This window comes from Nomascus leucogenys, chromosome 14 (genome assembly GCF_006542625.1).
Source record: "Nomascus leucogenys isolate Asia chromosome 14, Asia_NLE_v1, whole genome shotgun sequence".
NCBI classification, from domain to species: domain Eukaryota; kingdom Metazoa; phylum Chordata; class Mammalia; order Primates; family Hylobatidae; genus Nomascus; species Nomascus leucogenys.
Window position 1 is genome coordinate 58173143 of NC_044394.1, and position 19913 is coordinate 58193055.

The 19913-nt window shown below is 40.2% G+C and overlaps 1 protein-coding gene across 3 annotated transcripts; it reads right to left on the reverse strand.

The window, feature by feature from the left end:
* Positions 1-436: 436 nt before the first annotated feature.
* LOC100579268 (RNA/RNP complex-1-interacting phosphatase) lies at positions 437-18490 on the reverse strand. 3 transcript variants are annotated; one of them, XM_030827709.1, is made up of 9 exons: positions 18098-18490; positions 16516-16591; positions 12924-13055; positions 10410-10533; positions 6187-6247; positions 4077-4123; positions 3748-3823; positions 3339-3515; positions 437-822 (listed from the first exon to the last, which is right to left on the reverse strand). In XM_030827709.1, the coding sequence occupies exons 1-9, from the start codon at positions 18337-18339 to the stop codon at positions 624-626; spliced, it is 1134 nt and encodes a 377-aa protein (XP_030683569.1). In that variant the 5' UTR covers positions 18340-18490; the 3' UTR covers positions 437-623. The 3 variants fall into 3 exon arrangements, with proteins under 3 accessions (XP_030683569.1, XP_030683571.1, XP_030683570.1); XM_030827711.1 differs by lacking the exon at positions 3339-3515; XM_030827710.1 differs by lacking the exons at positions 3748-3823; positions 4077-4123.
* Positions 18491-19913: the final 1423 nt, after the last annotated feature.

The following is a 19913-nucleotide window of genomic DNA, read 5'->3' on the forward strand; positions in this document are numbered from 1 at the left end:
CAGTCAGTCTCTCTTGCTCAATTGACAATCCCTAAAAGTTCATCCATTCCTGTGTGAGACGGTATATCTGACAATTCAGTCAAAGGAAGTTGGTCAAATCCCACAACTGACTGCCAAAGAAAGTAATATCTAATCACAAAAATACCACAATTAATTACAGGTAGTAACTGGGTTCTAAAGAAATTATGTCCTAAGCAGATTTTAATATAAATTTTGAACAGTTATAGCAAATAAAGATGGCCTTTGGGTCAATAACAGAACAAAAACACTAAAAATTTCTGTACATAAACACACGCATATCACAAGTCTAGTCAGAAAGAAATACATAGATAAACAAGATAGAATTTTAAAAATAATTTGCAAGGGAAGTTCTTAATGCTTCAGTTCTAAAATATTGTCTTCTTTTAGAAAAATTTAAGACTGGAATAACATTGTTTTTCCTGCAATGCTGTAATTACTGCAAATTTATCAGCAAAGAAGTAAACAGCAATGCAATTTTTCCTTAAGCTTGAATACGTAAGGGAACAATAAAGAAACCTGATTAGACCTGAACTAATTAAAGTCACACCAGTAATCTTCAGGCCAGCTCTGGTCTCCAGGTAGAATTCCAGGACAGGTTTGTGTCACTGGGTCCATTCCCAACAGGCTGGATAGGAGAGTCCGGAGTAATTGTAAGGATACCACCTTCTTCTATCCTCGGCTGCCCGACTGGCATTGGGCTTCACATTCCAAGAGTACCTCCTGTGTGAACAGTCCTCTCCAGGGGGACCAGGAGGAGGGAGATGGCGTCTCTGGTAAACATGAGGATTCTCTGAAAATTTTCTAAAAGCAAAACAAAAAGTAATAAGCCATTACTAGGATTAATGCAATAATTTTTATTTATTTTAAATTTATATTTTCATAAAATGTTTTAAATTTATACATTTACAAAATAATATATATTCTCCTGTTTCCTACCTGTGTGACCTTAGTAGATAAAATACTTAATTGTTATTTCCCTAAGTTCTTTATAAAATGGGGCTAATAATACTTTTCACCTTCACGAGCTGTTATGAAGCTAAATTAAGAAAATACATTTCAATTACCTACGATGCCCTGGCACACCGTGGATTCCCAGAAGCCTTTCCACCTTTCCCTACAGAGATAAATGCATGCCCATACTATTCTAATCAAATATTTTCTCTCCCAAAGTCTGGCGGGGTTGACATAAGACAGAATAAGCTATTTAGTACTGAAAACAGATAGCTGCTTCCACTTTATAAACAAACATACATACATTAATTATAAAGTGTGAAAAACTTTAATGATGGTATATGCAACAAATTCGAAAAATTAGGATTTAAATTTACTTGTTTCAAAAGCAAGACCAGCAAATCTCATGTAATTATACAAAAGAAAATTTGGGGCCGGGTGCGGTGGCTCATGCTTGTAATCCCAGCACTTTAGGAGGCCGAGGCGGGCGGATCACGAGGTCAGGAGATCGAGACCACAGTGAAACCCCGTCTCTACTAAAAATACAAAAAAAATTAGCCGGGCGTGGTGGCGGGCGCCTGTAGTCCCAGCTACTCAGAGAGCCTGAGGCAGGAGAATGGCGTGAACCCGGGAGGCGGAGCTTGCAGTGAGCCGAGATTGCGCCATTGCACTCCAGCCTGGGCGATAGAGCGAGACTCCGTCTCAAAAAAAAAAAAAAAAAAAGAAAATTTGGGGCTGGGCGTGGTGGCTCACACCTGTAATCCCAGCACTTTGGGAGACCAAGGCGGGTGGATCACCTGAAGTCGGGAGTTTGAGACCAGCCTGACCAACATGGAGAAACCCCATCTCTACTAAAAATACAAAGTTAGCCGGGTGTGGTGGTGGGAGCCTGTAATCCCAGCTACTCAGGAGGCTGAGGCAGGAGAATCGTTTGAACCCAGGAGCTGGCGGCTGTGGTGAGCCGAGATCACACCATTACACTCCAGCCTGGGCAACAACAGTGAAACTCCATCTTGAAAAAAATAAAGAAAGAAAGAAAATTTGGAAATCTGAGAAAAGAAAAACTAACCCCCGCTACACAGCCCTCAATCCCACTTACTATAATTCAATTAGTTAGTATTTCCTTTTGTTCTTTTCCCCAGCATCTTTTTCTGACGGTTGAATCACAGCCTATTATTTTCACTTATCATAAATGAGCTAACACTTTCGATGGCTTTATAAAATGTTATAGTATGGATATAATTATTTAGCTACATTCTCCACTGTTAGAAATACAGCAGCTACAAGTTTTTCCACAACCACAAATAATGCTGGGATTAACATGCAAAACATATACTACTGTATCCTGAGCTAGCCCAGCATCTGACACATGGAAAGGAGTTTGAGAAATATGCCAAATGATTAAGTAAATATAGCTTTTTCTGTACTTTGAAGTATTTCCTTAGTCTCAGAATGAAATTACTAGGTAAAGTATTTTTATGGCTCTTGAAATTGTGCTTCGAAAGGCTTATACCAATTTTCAATGCCGCAAGCGACATATTTTTGAAATGTTTACATCTTTTAAAAATGTCAATTTTTCTTAAGTTTTTTTTCCTTTTTTTAATAAAAACAGGATTCCAGCATGTTGCCCAGGGTGGTCAAAAACTCCTGAGCCCAAGCAGTCCTCCCACCTCAGCCTCCCTAATTGCTGGGATTACAGGTGTGAGCCAATGCACCTGGCTTAAAAATGGCAATGTATATCTGAAAGTGTTTACAATGTGCTGAACTGTTTAAATTCATGTTAACTGTCAATACCAACCACTATGGGGTATGTATTATTAAAATATCTATCTGACTGATGGGAAAAAGGAAATGTAGATAGGCTAAGTATCTTATCCAAGATCACAAAGCAGGCGAGTAACAAAGCCAAGATGCAAATCCAGGTCCAGCGTGACAACCACTACAACGGAGTGCTTATCAAAAACTGTTGCTAAACTGGCTGGGCAAGGTGGTTCGAGCCTGTAATCCCAGCACTTTGGGAGGCCGAGGCAGGCGGATCACCTGAGGTCAGGAGTTCAAGACCAGCCTGGCCAACATGGTAAAACCCCCATTTCTACCAAAATACAAAAATTAGCTGGGCGTGGTGGCAGTGCCTGTAATCCCAGCTACTTGGGAGGCTGAAGCAGGAGAATTGCTTGAACCTGGGAGGTGAAGGTTGCAGTGAGCCGAGATCGTGCCATTGTATTCCAGCCTGGATGACAGAGCGAGACTCTGTCTCCAAAAAAACAAAAAACACAGAATCCCTCATCAGTATCATAATGTGTTTTCATTAACTATGGTATTGATTTCTATCACAATTCTAGAAAAGGGAAAGCAGAGAGAGGTACCTGACTGATTGTTGCAAATTTTGGGTCTGGGTGTGGAAATGTCGAGGAGCTGAGTGACCCTGGATCTGATGTAGATTATACCTAGGTCCTTGCTTAACAGGCTTATTGTGGACTGGTTGCATGAGATGTGCTGAGTCTTCAAAACCACTTGACCTGGATACACTGGAATTCCAATTCCTTAAAGAGAATATTTCCACACAATATTACTGGTTTCCAGATTTAGTAGTCAATTTAGTGACTCTATTTTGGCATATGAAAATAACAATTTCTTCCTTCTCCCATTCCTATTTGTTTACGTCTCTCCCCAACAAATAAACAAGCTACCAGAAGAATGAACATATGCAACTTAAATTATATAAACAGAGATCTCCCTGACCCACAAATCTCACATATATAACATATGACTTACTTTCTGATAGGACCATTCTGAAGGTCTTCAATGTAGTTTTGTCTTTCTAGGCAATGTCCCCGGCACCTATTGAATACTGAGGAGAGGATAAACTGTAAGAAATAACTGGACAAAGAGCAAATCTTTCCAGAAAAAGCAAATTAAGCTGAAATTCACTATTCAAGCTGTTATATCTCACTACTTCCACATACATCTATAGACTTTTGGCAAGACTATCTTATATTGGACAAACAAATTACAAACTTTTTTCCAAAATTTGAGAAATTCTTCTACATTTCCACCTTTAACTTTAATAAAAAGGGAAAAATAGTGACAACCCTCATACTTACATTCAATTGCATCATCTGGCCTCACGCCTTCTACATCAATCAAATATCTAACAAAACAACATAATTTGGGTCATTTATATACGAAAAGAAAAAAATCAAGTTTTTTCAAAAAAGGTCCAATTTCAACTTATAGACATAGATATAAAAATCCTAAGAAAATATCAGCACATCAAATCCAGCAGTTATTAAAGAATGACATACCATGACCACAAAAAGACGTTTTTCAAGAGTGCAAGGATGACCCAACTCCACAAAATCTATTTATATATTTATTTACATTAATGTAATTTAATAAACAAAAGGAAAGAAAATGCAGAATCATTTTTTATCAAAATGCTTTATACACTAAAAATAGAGACTTCCTTAATATGACAGAGTATTTATCAGAAACCAACAACAAACAAAAGACAAACTGGGAAAAATATTAACATTATATCTAAAAAATACTGTATAACCAACAGAATGGGCCAGAAACTTGGGAGTCACCATCACTGTCAGCCATTTCTTCCATACTCTCATCTTCAATTCACCACCAACTCCTGACAACAATATTACCTAAATATCTCTATAGAGTATATCTGCATCTTTCTACCAAAATGGCCACCATGCCCTGGTCCAATCCACCATTATGCCTCAATTCCTACAAACACCTCCCAACTTGTCTCCTTGCTTCTACCTCTTTCCCTCTGCAGTGTATTCTCCACTCAGCAGCAAAATGATAGGTTGAAAATACAAATTTGAATGTTCACCACATTCATCCCCAACAAAAAAAAATTCAATGGTTTTCTATTGCTCTTAAGGTAGTGACTAAAACCTTAAACATAGCTCTGCATGGTTTTAGCTCCTATCCATATTTCCAGCTCCCTTTTAATGCCGTACTACTCCCATGGCCCAGTCTCCCTAGCCAGTTCCTCCAACACAGTATATGTTTTCCTGTTATATGGTCTCTGCTGATCCTTATGTTCAGAATTCTCTCCACAACATCCCTACCTGGTTAACACCTACTCATACTTCAGATATTTGCTCAGACCTCCCCACAGAAACCTCTAGTCCTCTTGTTGAAGTCAAATCCTCCCTATTCTATGCTCTCATTGTACCACGTCACTCCCCTTCTCAGCACTTGTCGGAGTTGTAATTCTATAGGCATTTGTGTGATTCTTTAATATCTACTCCCTCCCTAGACTGTTAGGATGCACAAAGGGCAGCTCAAGTCTCTTTGCTAACACCCAGCACAGGGCCTACACATAATAGATGCTCAGGAGATATTTTCTGAACGAACAAACATAACCCAGTACAGTGTGGCAACATCCATAAAAAGCGTAAGGACACATACTATTTGATTCAGAAATTCTATTTTGAGTGAAATTACCTCCGGGGCTAAGGGATATGTATTCAAAAATATTTACATAGAAATGATCACTACTTCAAGGTTTTATAATATCAAAAACTTCTGACTTTTGTGTTCATCGGTGTGCAAAGAACAACGCAGCCCTTAAAAAGAACAAGGAGTCCGGCCAGGTGCGGTGGCTCACTCCTGTAATCCCAGCACTTTGGGAGGCTGAGGTGGGTGGATCACAAGGTCAGGAGATCAAGACCATCCTGGCTAACACAATGAAACCCCATCTCTACTAAAAATACAAAAAATTAGCCGGGCATGGTGGCAGGCCGCTTGTAGTCCCAGCTACTTGGGAGGCTGAGGCAGGAGAACCGCGTGAACCTGGGAGGCGGAACTTGGAGTGAGCCGAGATCGTGCCACTGCACTCCAGCCTGGGCGACAGAGCGAGACTCCGTCACAAAAAAAAAAAAAAAAAAAAAAGAAGAAGGAGTCCAAGTATTTTCAAAGAAAGATGTCTATCACGTATTAAATTAAAAAAACAGAATGTCTAACTATTATACCATTCAATAACATGTATGCTTGTATCTGCATTTTTAGAGTCTGAAAAGATGTGTACTCAATTATTAATGGTGGTAATCTCTGGGTGGGGAGCAAGACTGCCTTCTACTTCATGCATTTCTATACCGGTTCCATTTTTTACAACAAGCGTACATTACCATTGTAAACAGACAAAAACAACTTTAAAATGGTCTGCCTCTGGGGTTGGCAACTTACCTGCAAATGAGGTAGCCAGTCCTGTTTAAACCATGGGTACAATGGACACCAATAAGTTTGTCTATAAAAAGAAAATACAGGATTAAGTAACTGAAGTAGATACACAAGTGTATAACATTATCACTGCCCTGAAAATTAATAACTCTTAAGAGGAATTGTTTTTGCTAGGAACATACTATAAAGAATCATCTAACAGACAGCCAAAACTCACTGCTTCTGGGAAACTTTGCATAGTCCTAATTAGACTCAATGATGTCAACTGCAGGCCTGGTCAGACACTAACAGCTAAAACTGCAATGAGACAAACCCATCTATCTTAAAACAGAATGCCCATCAGCAACTGATTTAATTATACAAAAAGGGAGTGAAAGCAACAACAGGCTAAGAGAAGAATGAAATTTGTTTCTGAATGAAACAAATAAAAGGCGTTCACTCTTGATATTGAATATTAAGGACAGTTTCCATAGTACTCTTGAGTTCCCGAAGAGCTTCTACTCCTTCTCTTGTTCGGTGCTCCACACATACCACAGGTCTACTTGCCCTGTGAAGTACTCAGGTGAATAGCACTATTCACATTTTACAATGAAAAGGCAAGGCTTGGAGATGTAAGTCAAAGCAGGCAAACAGTACAAGACTAGAATCAAGTCTAAGATTTTTCCCATTACACCACAGTATTTCTTAGTCCATCTTTTTAAAAAATTGCATGAGGAATTAAATTTAAAAAGTGTAGTTTATCTTTGCAAAATCTGTGTCCGTGACTAGGTAGCGTCTGGTAAAGAAGGCACTCATCAGCCAGGTGTGGTGGCTCACGCCTGTAATCCCAGCACTTTCCAACCTGGCCAACATGGCGAAAACACATCTCTACTAAAAGTACAAAAAATTAGCTGGGTATTGTGGTGGGAGCCTGTAATCCCAGCTACTCAAAAAAAAAAAAAAAAAGAAAGACAGAAAAGAAAAAAGAAGGCACTCTGCCGGGCGTGGTGGCTCACGCCTGTAATCCCAGCCCTTTGGGAGGCCGAGGTGGGTGGATCACCTGAGGTCAGGAGTTCGAGACCAGCCTGGCCAATATGGTGAAACCCCATCTCTACTAAAATGTAAAAACTAGCCGGGTGTGGTGGTGGGTGCCTGTAATCCCAGCTACTCGGGAGGCTGAGGCAGGAGAATCGCTTGAAACCAGGAGACGGAGGCTGCAGTGTGCCAGCATGGTGCCACTGCACTCCAGCCTCGGCGACAGAGTGAGACTCTGTCTCAAAAAAAAAAAAAAAAAAGAAAGAAAGAAAAAAGAAGGCACTCATCATTGCCAGCCTGGATTACTACAACAAACTAATCTCCCTACCTCTGTCTCAACTGATCCTCCGTAAGGCAGATGTTATCTTTCTAAAACATAAGCCTGGCTGGGTTGTTTTTGCTTAAAAATCTCAATTTAGCATAGCATGAAGCCCAAATTTAGCATGGCATTTAGAATCCTTCATAAACTGATATCAATCTGTCTTTCCAACCGATCTAAGTCCACAATGATCCTAACTATGATTTACAAGGGCTGATATGATCCACCTCCTTTCTGCCCAACCCCAACCTCTCTGATCCCGTTTCTCCTGCTCTTACCCTCACTCACTCAACTCCAGCCACACTGGGCTCTTTAACATTCCTCAAACATGCCTAGCATAGTCATGCTTCAGGGACTTTGCACCTGCTGTTCCCTCTGCCTTAGGACGCTCCTCCCCAGAAACCCAATGGCTTGGTTCATTACTTCCTTTAAGGTTCTGCTCAAATGACATCTTCATAAAGAGGCCTTCCTGATCACTCACCTCTTCCCTCATCCCATTATCGTGTTTTGTTATTCTCCAAAGTACTTATCACCATATATATTCCATGTATTTATTTGCTTATTTCTCTCCCCAACTAGAATGTAAAGTATATAAGGGCAAGGACTTTGTTCTATTTCCACTTTCTAGAAAAGTGACTTCAACATAGGTTACATAATTATTTGTTGCAAATGAACATATGAATTCCATGCCTTTTCACATTATCTTCTAGTCACACAAGAGGCTGCCTCTCCATGGCTTTAGGCCCTGTGCCTTTTGTGCCTAATCCCCAAAACTGGGCTGCCCTTTTCTCATCCTGGCAAAATTCTCGTCCCTGCTGCTCAAATGTTGTCTCCTGTCAGGCCTTCCTCAATCTCTCCTCTATATTCTCACTGGACTTAATTTATTCTTTTATTATGATGAACTGTCTTTTGTGGGGTTTTTTTGTTTTTTGTTTTTTGTTTTGAGACGGAGTTTCGCTCTGTCGCCAAGGCTGGAGTGCAGTGGCGCAATCTCAGCTCACTGCAAGTTTCGCCTCCCAGGTTCACACCATTCTCCTGCCGCAGCCTCCCGAGTAGCTTGGACTACAGGTGCCCGCCACCACACCCGGCTAATTTTTTGTATTTTTAGTAGAGATGGGGTTTCACCGTGTTAGCCAGGATGGTCTCGATCTCCTGACCTCGTGATCCGCCCGCCTGGGCCTCCCAAAGTGCTGGGATTATAGGCGTGAGCCACCGCGCCTGGCCTAACCCACATCTTAAACCACATGCACTACACGTTTATTTTCCTAGGTAACTGTGAACTGCTATAATAAAAAACAAAGAGTGCTATCACCTCTGTGTCTTCGTGCTCTAACAACAAATCTAAAAGGATCTCAGTGTTTACTGAATCAATTTATTTTCTCAGTCCCTACTAGTTCTAGGAGACAGTGGAGAGTGTAGTGTCCTCTTTTTATCAGTGAGCCTGGTATCTGTGAGAAGGGATTATAGCAGAGGTAGCCAAAACTGATTACAAACAAGGTCCCAAGCCTGCTATGGCAGTGAGTACTCCAAGACTTAGCACAACTCAGGCAGAAGACCAACATGGAGTTCAGTCTATCCAATTGACTACAATCAGTGTAACATGTGAACAACGAAGATTTAAAAATGTGTTCTCATGTATTCATAAGGACCTCCTAGCCCTCACAGAACAGATGAAACGCTATATAAAAATTTCACACAAAAGAGCCTAGAAGCAGTGAATAGGCCATCAGCTGTACCCTCATATCTTAAAAGGTAGTATTTCTGTGACAACAGCTTATACAAATGAGAAAGCCAAACTTCTCAAGTTTTAAAGTTAAAGTACAAGGGAAGATCTGTGAACAAGGTTTAACATAATTAAAAGCTAGTGTCCACATTAAGTGAGTGACTGGGTTACAATTTGAAATTTTATCTTCAAACCCACTGATCCAGTCTCTATCTCTCACCTTCCACTCCCTATCTTCCCACCTCTGTCTCTATTCTTTCTCCACTACTCCATCATATTTTTTAAAAAGGACTATTTACTGTCAGATTTATGTAATAAAGTGTACACTCCTCAAGCTAAATTTGGAAAGAAGGCAAATGAAGCCTCTGTCCTGTGGGTGTCAGTGGCTTTCCAAAGATAAAAGCTTCTTCAATCTTAAAATATGGCAAATATCATGTTCTTTCTGGCAGAGAGATGCCAGAAAAAGGCAACTGGATCCTTAAGATAAAGAAGCTGTTAAGTTCTATTTTCAAAAGAGTAAGGTAAATCTTAAAGCAGGAACAAGAAAGCACCAGCCTTTGGCTTAAGTTCTCTCGTGTGAAGAATAAGAGGTGGTGGTATCCTTCCCCATCTGTACTTAAAGCGGAAAAACAAAAGAAATATCTTTTTTTTTATTATACTTTAAGTTTTAGGGTACATGTGCACAATGGCAAGTTTGTTACATATGTATACGTGTATCTTAAATACATATGACAAAGGGGCAATTCCACTGGTGCACTCTTTCTTGTTTTGCTTCTAGGGGTCTGTCCCATTCTTAATCTTTGCCCTTTGTCTCTTTCACATAACTCTAAGACTCAGAGTTTTTTAATCTTTTCTTCTACCCCTCACTTCTTAACCAATATATAAGACAAAACTAACATTTTAATTTTATTATATATTTCCCATTCAAATTAAAAAAGAAAGATGAGTTAGTTCAGTTCATATTTTGCACTAAAACTAATTTAACATTCCAAAGTTAAATTATTTGTGATCAACAAAAGGAAAAACATCTTACCCTATTAGCACCATCTGACATTTTCATCACCTTAGCATCATTAAATACAACAGGTCTAAGGTTAGAACTATAAAAAATACCAAAAATCCCCAACCCCATTCATAATGCACACCACAGTTCAGTTAAGAACAAAAACTCACCATTATCTTTATTTTCTTTCAAAAACCCATTAACAGCGTGTTTGAATTTAAAAATAGTCTCATCATCAGGCACTTGATGTCCAACTGTAAAAATTTTTAAGTAAGGAATAGTTTCTGGCAAATCCTATAAAGCAAAACCATAAAAGATGTGTATTATTTTACTTGTAGAGTGAGTAGGGGACCCAGAATATAAGCCAAGAGATTATAACAAACTTAATATGCCAATATCAGTATATGCAATTCTGATAAAAGAGCCATTTCTTCCAACACTGCTTCAACCAGGAAGTATCACTTGATTTTCAATAAAACTACATAATAGATAGTCACTAGGTATACAAAACTGAAAGCAAATTCCATGTGAATGAATGCATATTTAACTATAAATTATATAAACAGTTCCATTTAATATTTTACAATTCAAGGGCCAGTGCCTTCATAAAGCAGCTACGATTTAAGTAGAAGAGTAGAGAATAGAGTCAGAAGAACTTGGATTTGAATTGTGAGATAGAGGGAATTCCAGGCACTATTGAGAACTGATATTCTTGGGGTGGGAGAAAAGTAGATACAGATAAAAGACAGAAGAGGCTAAGTCAAAATCATTTTAACCATCCGTAAGTGTATAGTTCAGTGGCATTACATTCACAGTATTGTGTAACCATCACCACTGTCTATACCCAAAACTTTTTCATCATCCTCAACAGAAAGACTCTGACCATTAAACCATAATTCCCTTCTCCTCACCTCGTAGATCCTTTAGTCTGTTTTCTGTCTCTGCGAATTTGTCTATTCTAGGTAGTTCATACAAGTGGAATCATATATTTGTCCTTCTGTGTCTGGTTTATTTCACTAAGCATGTTTTTAAGGTTCATCCATGTTGTAGCATGTATTAATTTTATTCTTTTTTATGGCTGAATAATATTCCATTGTGTGCATATAATGTTCTGTGTATCCATTCACCTACTGATGGACACCTTTTGGCCATTGTGAAAAATGCTGCTGTGAACACTGGTGTACAAGTATTTGTTTAAATCCTTGCTTTCAGTTCTTTTAGAACTGAAGTTCTGAGTTCAAATGGAAAGTATCAGCATGAACTCATGATGTATTTTAAAAACAAACATTATTTCTTAGCACCATCCACAGAAGAAGACTAGTAACAATGAGCCTAGGAGCACTGAGCACCTCTAGCACTCAGACTGTAATCTTTAAATAGCGTTCCCACCAGAAAGGAATCAAAGCTCCTTGGGAAAATGGCTGAGTTCAGGGTAGGGCAGGAAATGTACAAGATAAGCCTGCAATCTTTTTTCATATAAATAGCAAAAAAAGAGTGATCAAAGGTTACTAGAGTTGTGTCAAAAGGACTCAGGAGACAATCTAAGAAGCTCCAACTCTCCAAAGATAGGGCCTCAATTTGTGCTTCAATTAAAAAAAAAGAGAAATAACTAAATTCAAGTTTTAAGTCATCCTTTTTTGGGCCTGTTTTATCTTCTGTAAAATTATGTATTAATTGTAACCATTTAATCCTCTGAGCTTAGTGAAGAAAAAGCATTTGATAGGAGATACTAGCACAATTGCTACTTTATCAGCACAAGATTGTTGAGAGGATTAACTAAGTTAATACGTGTGAAAGTACTTTTTTTTTTTTTTTTGAGATGGAGTCTTGCTCTGACGCCCAGGCTGTCATGCAGTGGCATGATCGTGGCTCACTGCAACCTCTGCTTCCCAGGTTCAAGCGATTCTCCTTCCTCAGCCGCCCCAGTAGCTGGGATTAGAGGTGTGCACCACCCACACCTGGCTAATTTTTTTTTGTAATTTTTAACAGAGATGGGTTTCACCATGTTGGCCAGGCTGGTCTTGAACTCCTGACCTCAGGTGATCCACCCGCCTTGGCCTCCCAAAGTGCTGGGATTACAGGTGTGAGTCTCTGCACCTGGCTGAAAGTACTTTTTAAATAGCAAACTGCTGTACAAATATTAACAAACATTAGGTGTTACTGTTTCCAAAAGCCATGGAACTGGTCAGAAGAAGGATCATTCTTTCCCAGTGAGATGCTAAATGGGGCCAACAGAATATATGAATCTCTGTATTGTATCAACAGATACTGGGAAAAGAAATCATAAACTTAGAGAACGTTCTTTTACATGATGCTTACACATGCTCAGGCAACGGGTTAAAATAAGTGCTAAGAAATGCTGGATATTCCTTTCTTTCCTTCAGGCCACTGCTAGTATTAATAAGTTTACTTCATTTTCAAAATATAGAATATGGAAGCTTATAGAATTTCTTAGGCACACACACAGCCTACTGCCAAATATTTTAGTTCAATTCATGTCTTCGATTTCATTTAAGACAGCAATTAAAAACATGTAATTAGAGAAATAACTTGGTTCTCTTTTAAACTTACTACCCATCAAAGAAGGCCAAGCTTCATATTAGCACAAGATGATTACTGAATTACTGTAAATTATTTTAGGATCAGAATGAAGAAAGTTCTTTTCAATGAAGGGTTCCACTTACTTCTGGTTTATAATAGCGTTGAGTATATGTTAAATCAATAATCAGTCCAAGTTCTTCATTTTGTTCTCGGATTTTGTTAAAAAGATCCAAAGGGGAAAAGCATTCTTCTGGAGCAAGTTTCTTTTCAAAACTCTGTCAGAAAGAATGAAATAGGAGCAAATATGTGCTTAAAATCCTGTACTACATTAGGCATTTATTCAAGTCCTGTGATGCTAACATACAACGAGATTCAAAGGAAAGTTTCCATTCTCCTGGACCATAGAAGGTATATTGTAACAATCCTTTCTTCCAGAGTGGTCAGAAAGAAAAAAATAAGCCCACTTCTATATATGTATTTCTTTATTTGTTTCATGTTGGTCTCCTAATCAGACTGTAAACTCCCAGATTTTATTCACCACTGTATCTCCAGCTCCAGGTGGAGTGCTTATCATATTTAGTGTTTATAAATATTTCTTCTCTTTTTTCTTTTTTGAAACAGGGTGTTGCTCTGTCATCCAGGCTGGAGTGCAGTGACACAAACATGGCTCACTGCAGCCTCCACCTCCTGGGCTCAAGCAATCCTCCCACCTCAGCCTCCCAAGTAGCTGGGACTACAGGCATGAACCACCACACCTGGTCTTTTTTTTTTTTTTTTTTTAAAGTGATAGGGTCAGCTGGGCGCGGTGGTTCACGCCTGTAATCCCAGCACTTTGGGAGGCCGAGGCGGGAAGATCTCAAGGTCAGGAGATCGAGACCATCCTGGCTAACACTGTGAAACCCCATCTCTACTAAAAATACAAAAAATTAGCCAGGCGTGGTGGCAGGCGCCTGTAGTGCCAGCTACCGGGAGGCTGAGGCAGGAGAATGGCGTGAACCCGGGAGGCAGAGTTTGCAGTGAGCCGAGATCACACCACTGCACTCCAGCCTGGGTGACAGAGCGAGACTCTGCCTCAAAAAAAAAAAAATTAAAAAAATTAAAAAAAAAAAAAAAGAGATAGGGTCCTGCCGTATTGCCATGTAGACCAGGCTGATCTCAAACTCCTGAGCTCAAGCAACCCTCCTGTCTCAGCCTCACAAATAAATATTTCTTACATGTCTACACATATAAAGGATGGCTTTCATTGCTGAATATTCTTTTATGTATGTGGTTTATTTTTGAACTTTATGCTCTGTTCCTTCAATCTGTCTGGCTACTCAGGTGCCAGCAATGTACTTTTTAAAAAATAGACTAGTTGGCGGGGGTGGCAGCTGTACCAGCTTGGGGGGGGGGGGGGGAGGGTGAGACATCTGGTCAAGTGAACGTCTCTAAAAAAAAAAATAGGGGGGGGGGGCGGAGTGGGGGGGGGGGGGGGGGGGGGGGCAGTGGGGATGGCACTGCAAGTGGGCAGAGCAGACTGTTAAAAAAAAAAAAAAAAAAAAAAAAAAAAATAGACTAGTTTGGCTGGGTGCAGTGGCTCACGCCTGCAATCCCAGAACTTTGGGAGGCCGAGGCAGGAGGATCACGAGGTCAGGAGATCGAGACCATCCTGGCTAACACGGTGAAACCCTGTCTCTACTAAAAACACAAAAAAATTAGCCAGGCGAGGTGGCGGGCGCCTGTAGTTACAGCTACTCAGGAGGCGGAGGAAGGAGAATGGCGTGAACCCAGGAGGCAGAGCTTACAGTGAGCCAAGATCACACCACTGCACTCCAGCCTGGGCAACAGAGCCAGATGCCATCTCAAAAAAAAAAAAAAAACATAGACTAGTTTTCAGAGCAGTTTTAGCTTCACAGGAAAACTGAGCCGAAAGGACAGACAGTTCCCACATGTACTTTGCCTTCCCCACCCCACCCAGACTCCCCCACTATCCACATTCCATACCAGTGTGGTCCATTTGTTACAAATGAAGAACCAACTCTGACACGTCGTTATCGCCAAAGTCTAGAGGTTAGGTGTGCATGGTTCATTCTATGTTACGCATTGTATGTACATATTATGTTATATATATTTTGCCACAAAAAAAAATGAGAGAAAGAACTAAGTTCAAGTTTTGATTCTTCCTTTTCTGAGCCTGTTTGATTATCTACAAAACCATTTATTAGATGTAATCATCTATCCTCTGAGCTTAGTGCAGAATAAGCACTCAATAAGAGATATTAGTACTACTGCTACTTCATCAGCACAGGATTGTTGTGAAATGTGTTAATATATGTGAAGCCCTTTTATAGGTTTTGATCAATATATAACAACATGTATCCACCCTTACAGTATCACACAGAATAGTTTCACTTCCCTAAAAATTCCCTGTGTCTCCAACACCTTCTTTTTGGAGACAGGGTCTTGCTCTGTTGCCCAGGCTGGAGTACAGTGGCATGACCACGGCTCACTGCAGCCTTCACCTCCTGGGCTCAATCGATCCTCCCACTTCAGCCTCCTGAGCAGCTAAGACTACAAGCACACACCACCACACCTGGTTAATTCTTGTATTTTTTGTAGAGACACGGTTTCGCAATGTTGCCCAGGCTGGTCTAAAACTCCTGGGCTCAAGCGACACACCCACCTTGCCTCCCAAAGTACGGGATTACAAACATGATCCAACAGGCCTGGCCTGAAATGACTCATTTTTAAGCCCAGACATGCAGAGAAGCTGACACAGCAGTTGAAAAAGGAAATCTGATCTATGAGTCACAAATTAAGTAAATTCCCAAAACGTTTCAAGTAGGCTTCTCCTGATACTAATCTGAGCTATGCTGGGGAAGTCTAATAAGAAAGACATGGAATCTAGAAAACAATTATTTGTCTTCACCTTCTCATCTTTTTTATGGCTGTCAAAAGCTTTCCCCTCCTATTGCTCCTATTCCTTTCCTAGTTTAAACAAAAACACAATCTTCAGATTTTCCCCACTGAAATCCTGATCTTGATGATCCAGGGGATATTTTTGATTGTGACCATGGAAGGAAAGGAGTCCCACTGGCATTCAGTGGGTAAGGGTTACAAATTCTAAACAACTTGCCGAATTCAAGACAGTCCTACAAATGTGTCCCACATCCTGAATGGCTTTTGGATGTCCTATTCAACATTAATATAGATAAAAAGCTGTTCATATTTAGCTTGGCCTTAGAACCTAACTCCATTTCACAAATAAACACAAAGTATTTTTTGTACAATACTAATATCTATTGAATTTTCCAGGATAATAATCACCTTATCAACCAAATGAAGATTATACTTTGTTCTGTTTGGAAATCTATTATAGAAACTCCTACCACTAAAGCAATATAAGCCACCTAGACCAGTCTACATTTGTAATTCTTGAATTCATGGCGCAGGCAACTATTACTCTATGTCTTTTAATGCAGTCATGTCCAAACATTTCTATATTGAAATGAATATTATTTTATTATAAATTACTTTTATTTTATTTTTTATATTATAGTTAGGGTGTTCACTGGTGTTTTTGTTTAAAATATAAAGTAGGTTGTATGTACCTATGAACTTCATTTCAGAATAGTAAAGGGGTCATTACAAAGTATTTGCTATAAAAAGAGAAAATGGAAGGTGATAGAGTGGAGAACAGTATTCTGCATGGTGAACTCAGATGCCTGAAAGAATACTGAATTAACTTTTGCTTACCTTTTGCAAAGGAACTTTGAAAGCAATGAAACGAGTCCCAGGCATCCGCTGTCCGACTGGGAGATAGTCTTTCCACCTATTAGATATATTTTTTGTTAGCCAAATTGTATGTTAGCCTTGTTTCCTTGCATAGAATAAGACTTTTTGAAAATGGGAATCACAGCCCGCACAACATGTCCTCTCTTCTCTCTCTGCTTTGCATTTTGCCACTCCACTTATTAAACCCCACCAAGTAACGACCTATACTGTCCTCTCCTGTTTTTCCCCATCATGAAAACGAACACAAGCCAACACAACAGTACAACTCAAATAAGGCCTATATAAAACCGGAGACACCCAGAACTTCTGTATCTCTGTTAAACTTGGCCCAGTACCAGATACTAAAGTGCCACTAATACAAACATATTCACTGAAATAATTTAAATTCAACTATTTCACTTCACGGTTTTAGTTTCCATACGACTCATGCCATCAATTTCAATTAGTAGGAAACTTCAAGTTCATATTTTAAGAGAAAACCTGCTAGAAGAGGGACTGTGAACTTCACTTAATAATGCTAGGAACTGGCCGGGCGCGGTGGCTCACGTCTGTAATCCCAGCACTTTGGGAGGCTGAGGCAGGTGGATCACCTGAGGTCAGGAGTTCGAGACCAGCCTGACCCACATGGTGAAACCCCGTCTCTACTAAAAATACAAAAAAATTAGCCGGGTGTGATGGCGGGCGCCTGTTATCCCAGCAACTTGGGAGGCTGAGGGAGGAGAATCACTTGACTTCCGGGAGGCAGAGGTTGCAGTGAGCCGAGATCGGACCATTGCACTCCAGCCTGGTGGACAAGAGCAAAAATCCATCCCAAAAACGAAAACAAAAACAAACAAACAAAAAAACGGATTGGAAGAAAACAGGAGATTCACTAATTAGAACCCAACTGCAATAGGTCAGGCAAGACCTGTATTAAGGTACTGACAGAAAGTGACAGTCAAAAGATAGTGGATAAAATGAAGAGGACTTATTGAGGTATGAGATGGTGGAGGATGGTCTCAAAGAGTAAAAACAGTTCACTGCACCTACGTGCAAAGTCTCAAAATTAATCATTTGTACGTATAAAGGAGTATCTTTCAAACGAGGCCTGTTAGGAAGTAACAAAGTATGCTCTTTGTGATTTCTGGAAACAATACAAACCAACTTGCCATGTGAGATCTCAGGGCGCTACTACTGCTGCGTTCCTAACTCAAACCATTACACTTGCCGTGCCAACGTAACAAGGAATTGAGGAGGTTCCATTCTGGGAATTAAGGAGCGTCCCCAACAGTAACAGTCCCACCTTAAAGCAATCCTTCCGTATTTTACCTAAGAGCAATGGCCAGAACCTCCCTTTTACAAGAATACGGAGAAATCACAGGACATCACAGACATCGCCCCTTTCAGCTACAGCGGGTGGCGCAGAGGGTCAAAGCCTCAAAGCAACGGGCGGACAGGTCAAGCTTGCGACGGCAACAGCGAGAGGCAGAGACCACACAACATGAAGCCCAGACCCAGAAGCCACGAGCTGGAAAGGCCACGCCAAGGGACCAAGACATACTACCTTTCGGGGATGTGGTTTCCGCCCTTCTTCTTGGCCGAGGAGCGCCCTGAAAAGTCGCGTCTCCGGCCCCAGCCACTGCGGGGATGATGCCACTGGCTCATGTGGGTTCCAAGAAGCCGCCCACCCAATGCCAAGCCGGCCGAAAGCGCCAGTCGGGCGCCCTCAGTGCCAAGATAAGACCCGAGACCGGAAGAGACTCGGCAGCCACCTACGCCGCGCTCCAGCATCTCGCTATTGCGCATGTGCCACCGCCTGTCGTGATGGCGTAACCACGCTGGCTTACTGAGACTCCTGATTTGTAAACAGGACTTTGTTGGCTACAGCGCCCTCTTTAGCCAGAGGCCGGTAGCACAGATCAATAAGGGCGTGTATGCACCCTTCAGAATTCAAACAGTGAGGCACAGCGAAGTCCCTCTGCCCGATCCGCCCCCAGCCCCGGTTCCTTGTGTGTTCTTCCAGATATTTACCAGTGTTTACATTCATATTTTGCATATTGTGTATACATATTTACTTTCACATATATGTATATCCTCTATTTTTATACAAAAGGAGTAACTGTACATATTCTACAATATACCTTGAACACTGATTTTCCCAGTCAATTTATGCATACATAGATCCTATTTTTTAATGGCTATAGGCAATTTAATTGCTTATGAATAACATAATTAAAAGTACCATAACGTATTTAGCCAGTTCAATATTAATGGACCTTTAGTTGGTTTCAGGTTCTTTTCAAATCTTGTTACAGACAATGCTGCAATGTGAACATCCTTATACATATATACAACTATATCTAAATTCCTAGAAGTAGAATGTCTGGAATGAAACACATACAAACTTAAAATTTTGAAAGATACTACCTAATTACCCTCCAAAAATAATGTAGAAACATACATTCCCATCACAGCCAAACTTTTATTGGGTTCCTATCACATACCAGCTATCATGTTATAGGTGGACAGAATGTATTTAAGTTTTAGCAAATACAAAAAATAACTGAGAGTGGAGCTCAAGTCCAAGGTTTCCACACAGTTTCAAGCATAAAGATCTATACCCGTTAGAAAAACGTTGAATTCTGCTAAAAGTGGAACTACAAAGGACAGCATACCCTATAGTAGCTTTGAAAATAGAATAGAGTACTAAATTCCAGATTAAACGGTAAGTAATTATGATTGCAGACTTTTTTTTTTGAGACCCAGTTTCACTCTACCACCAGGCTGGAGTGCAGTGGTCCCATCTCGGCTCACTGCAACCTCCACCTCCCGGGTTCAAGCAATTCTCCCTGCCTCAGCCTCCCGAGTAGCTGGGACTACAGGTGCGTGCCACCACTCCCAGTCAATTTTTTGTATTTTAGTAGAGACAGGGTTTCTCCATGTTGGCCAGGATGGTCTCGATCTCTTGACCTCATGATCAGCACTCTTCGACCTCCCAAAGTGCTGAGATTACAGGCTGGAGCCACCGCACCTGGCCAATGGCAGATTTTTGAAAGTAATTTTTACTTTTTAGTTTCTAATTTATGAAAGTAACTTAACTATATTTTTAGTAATCTTTGCAACCATTTTAGAGCTGGGTAAACCAAGGATGAGAAAGATCAGAGCTATTGAATAAATGAATATTAATAAAGCTAGACTGCTAGCTTTATTAACATTTTTGAGACAGTACTTTTCCAACCAGTCTTAAATACATAAACATTTACGATTCTGAAAATTTCCACATCATTAAAAATGTGTCAATATTCATAAATTGTTCATTGGAAAAACAAAAAGACAGGTTAGCAGAACATAACAAACCTACAATTAGGAACATTTAAGCA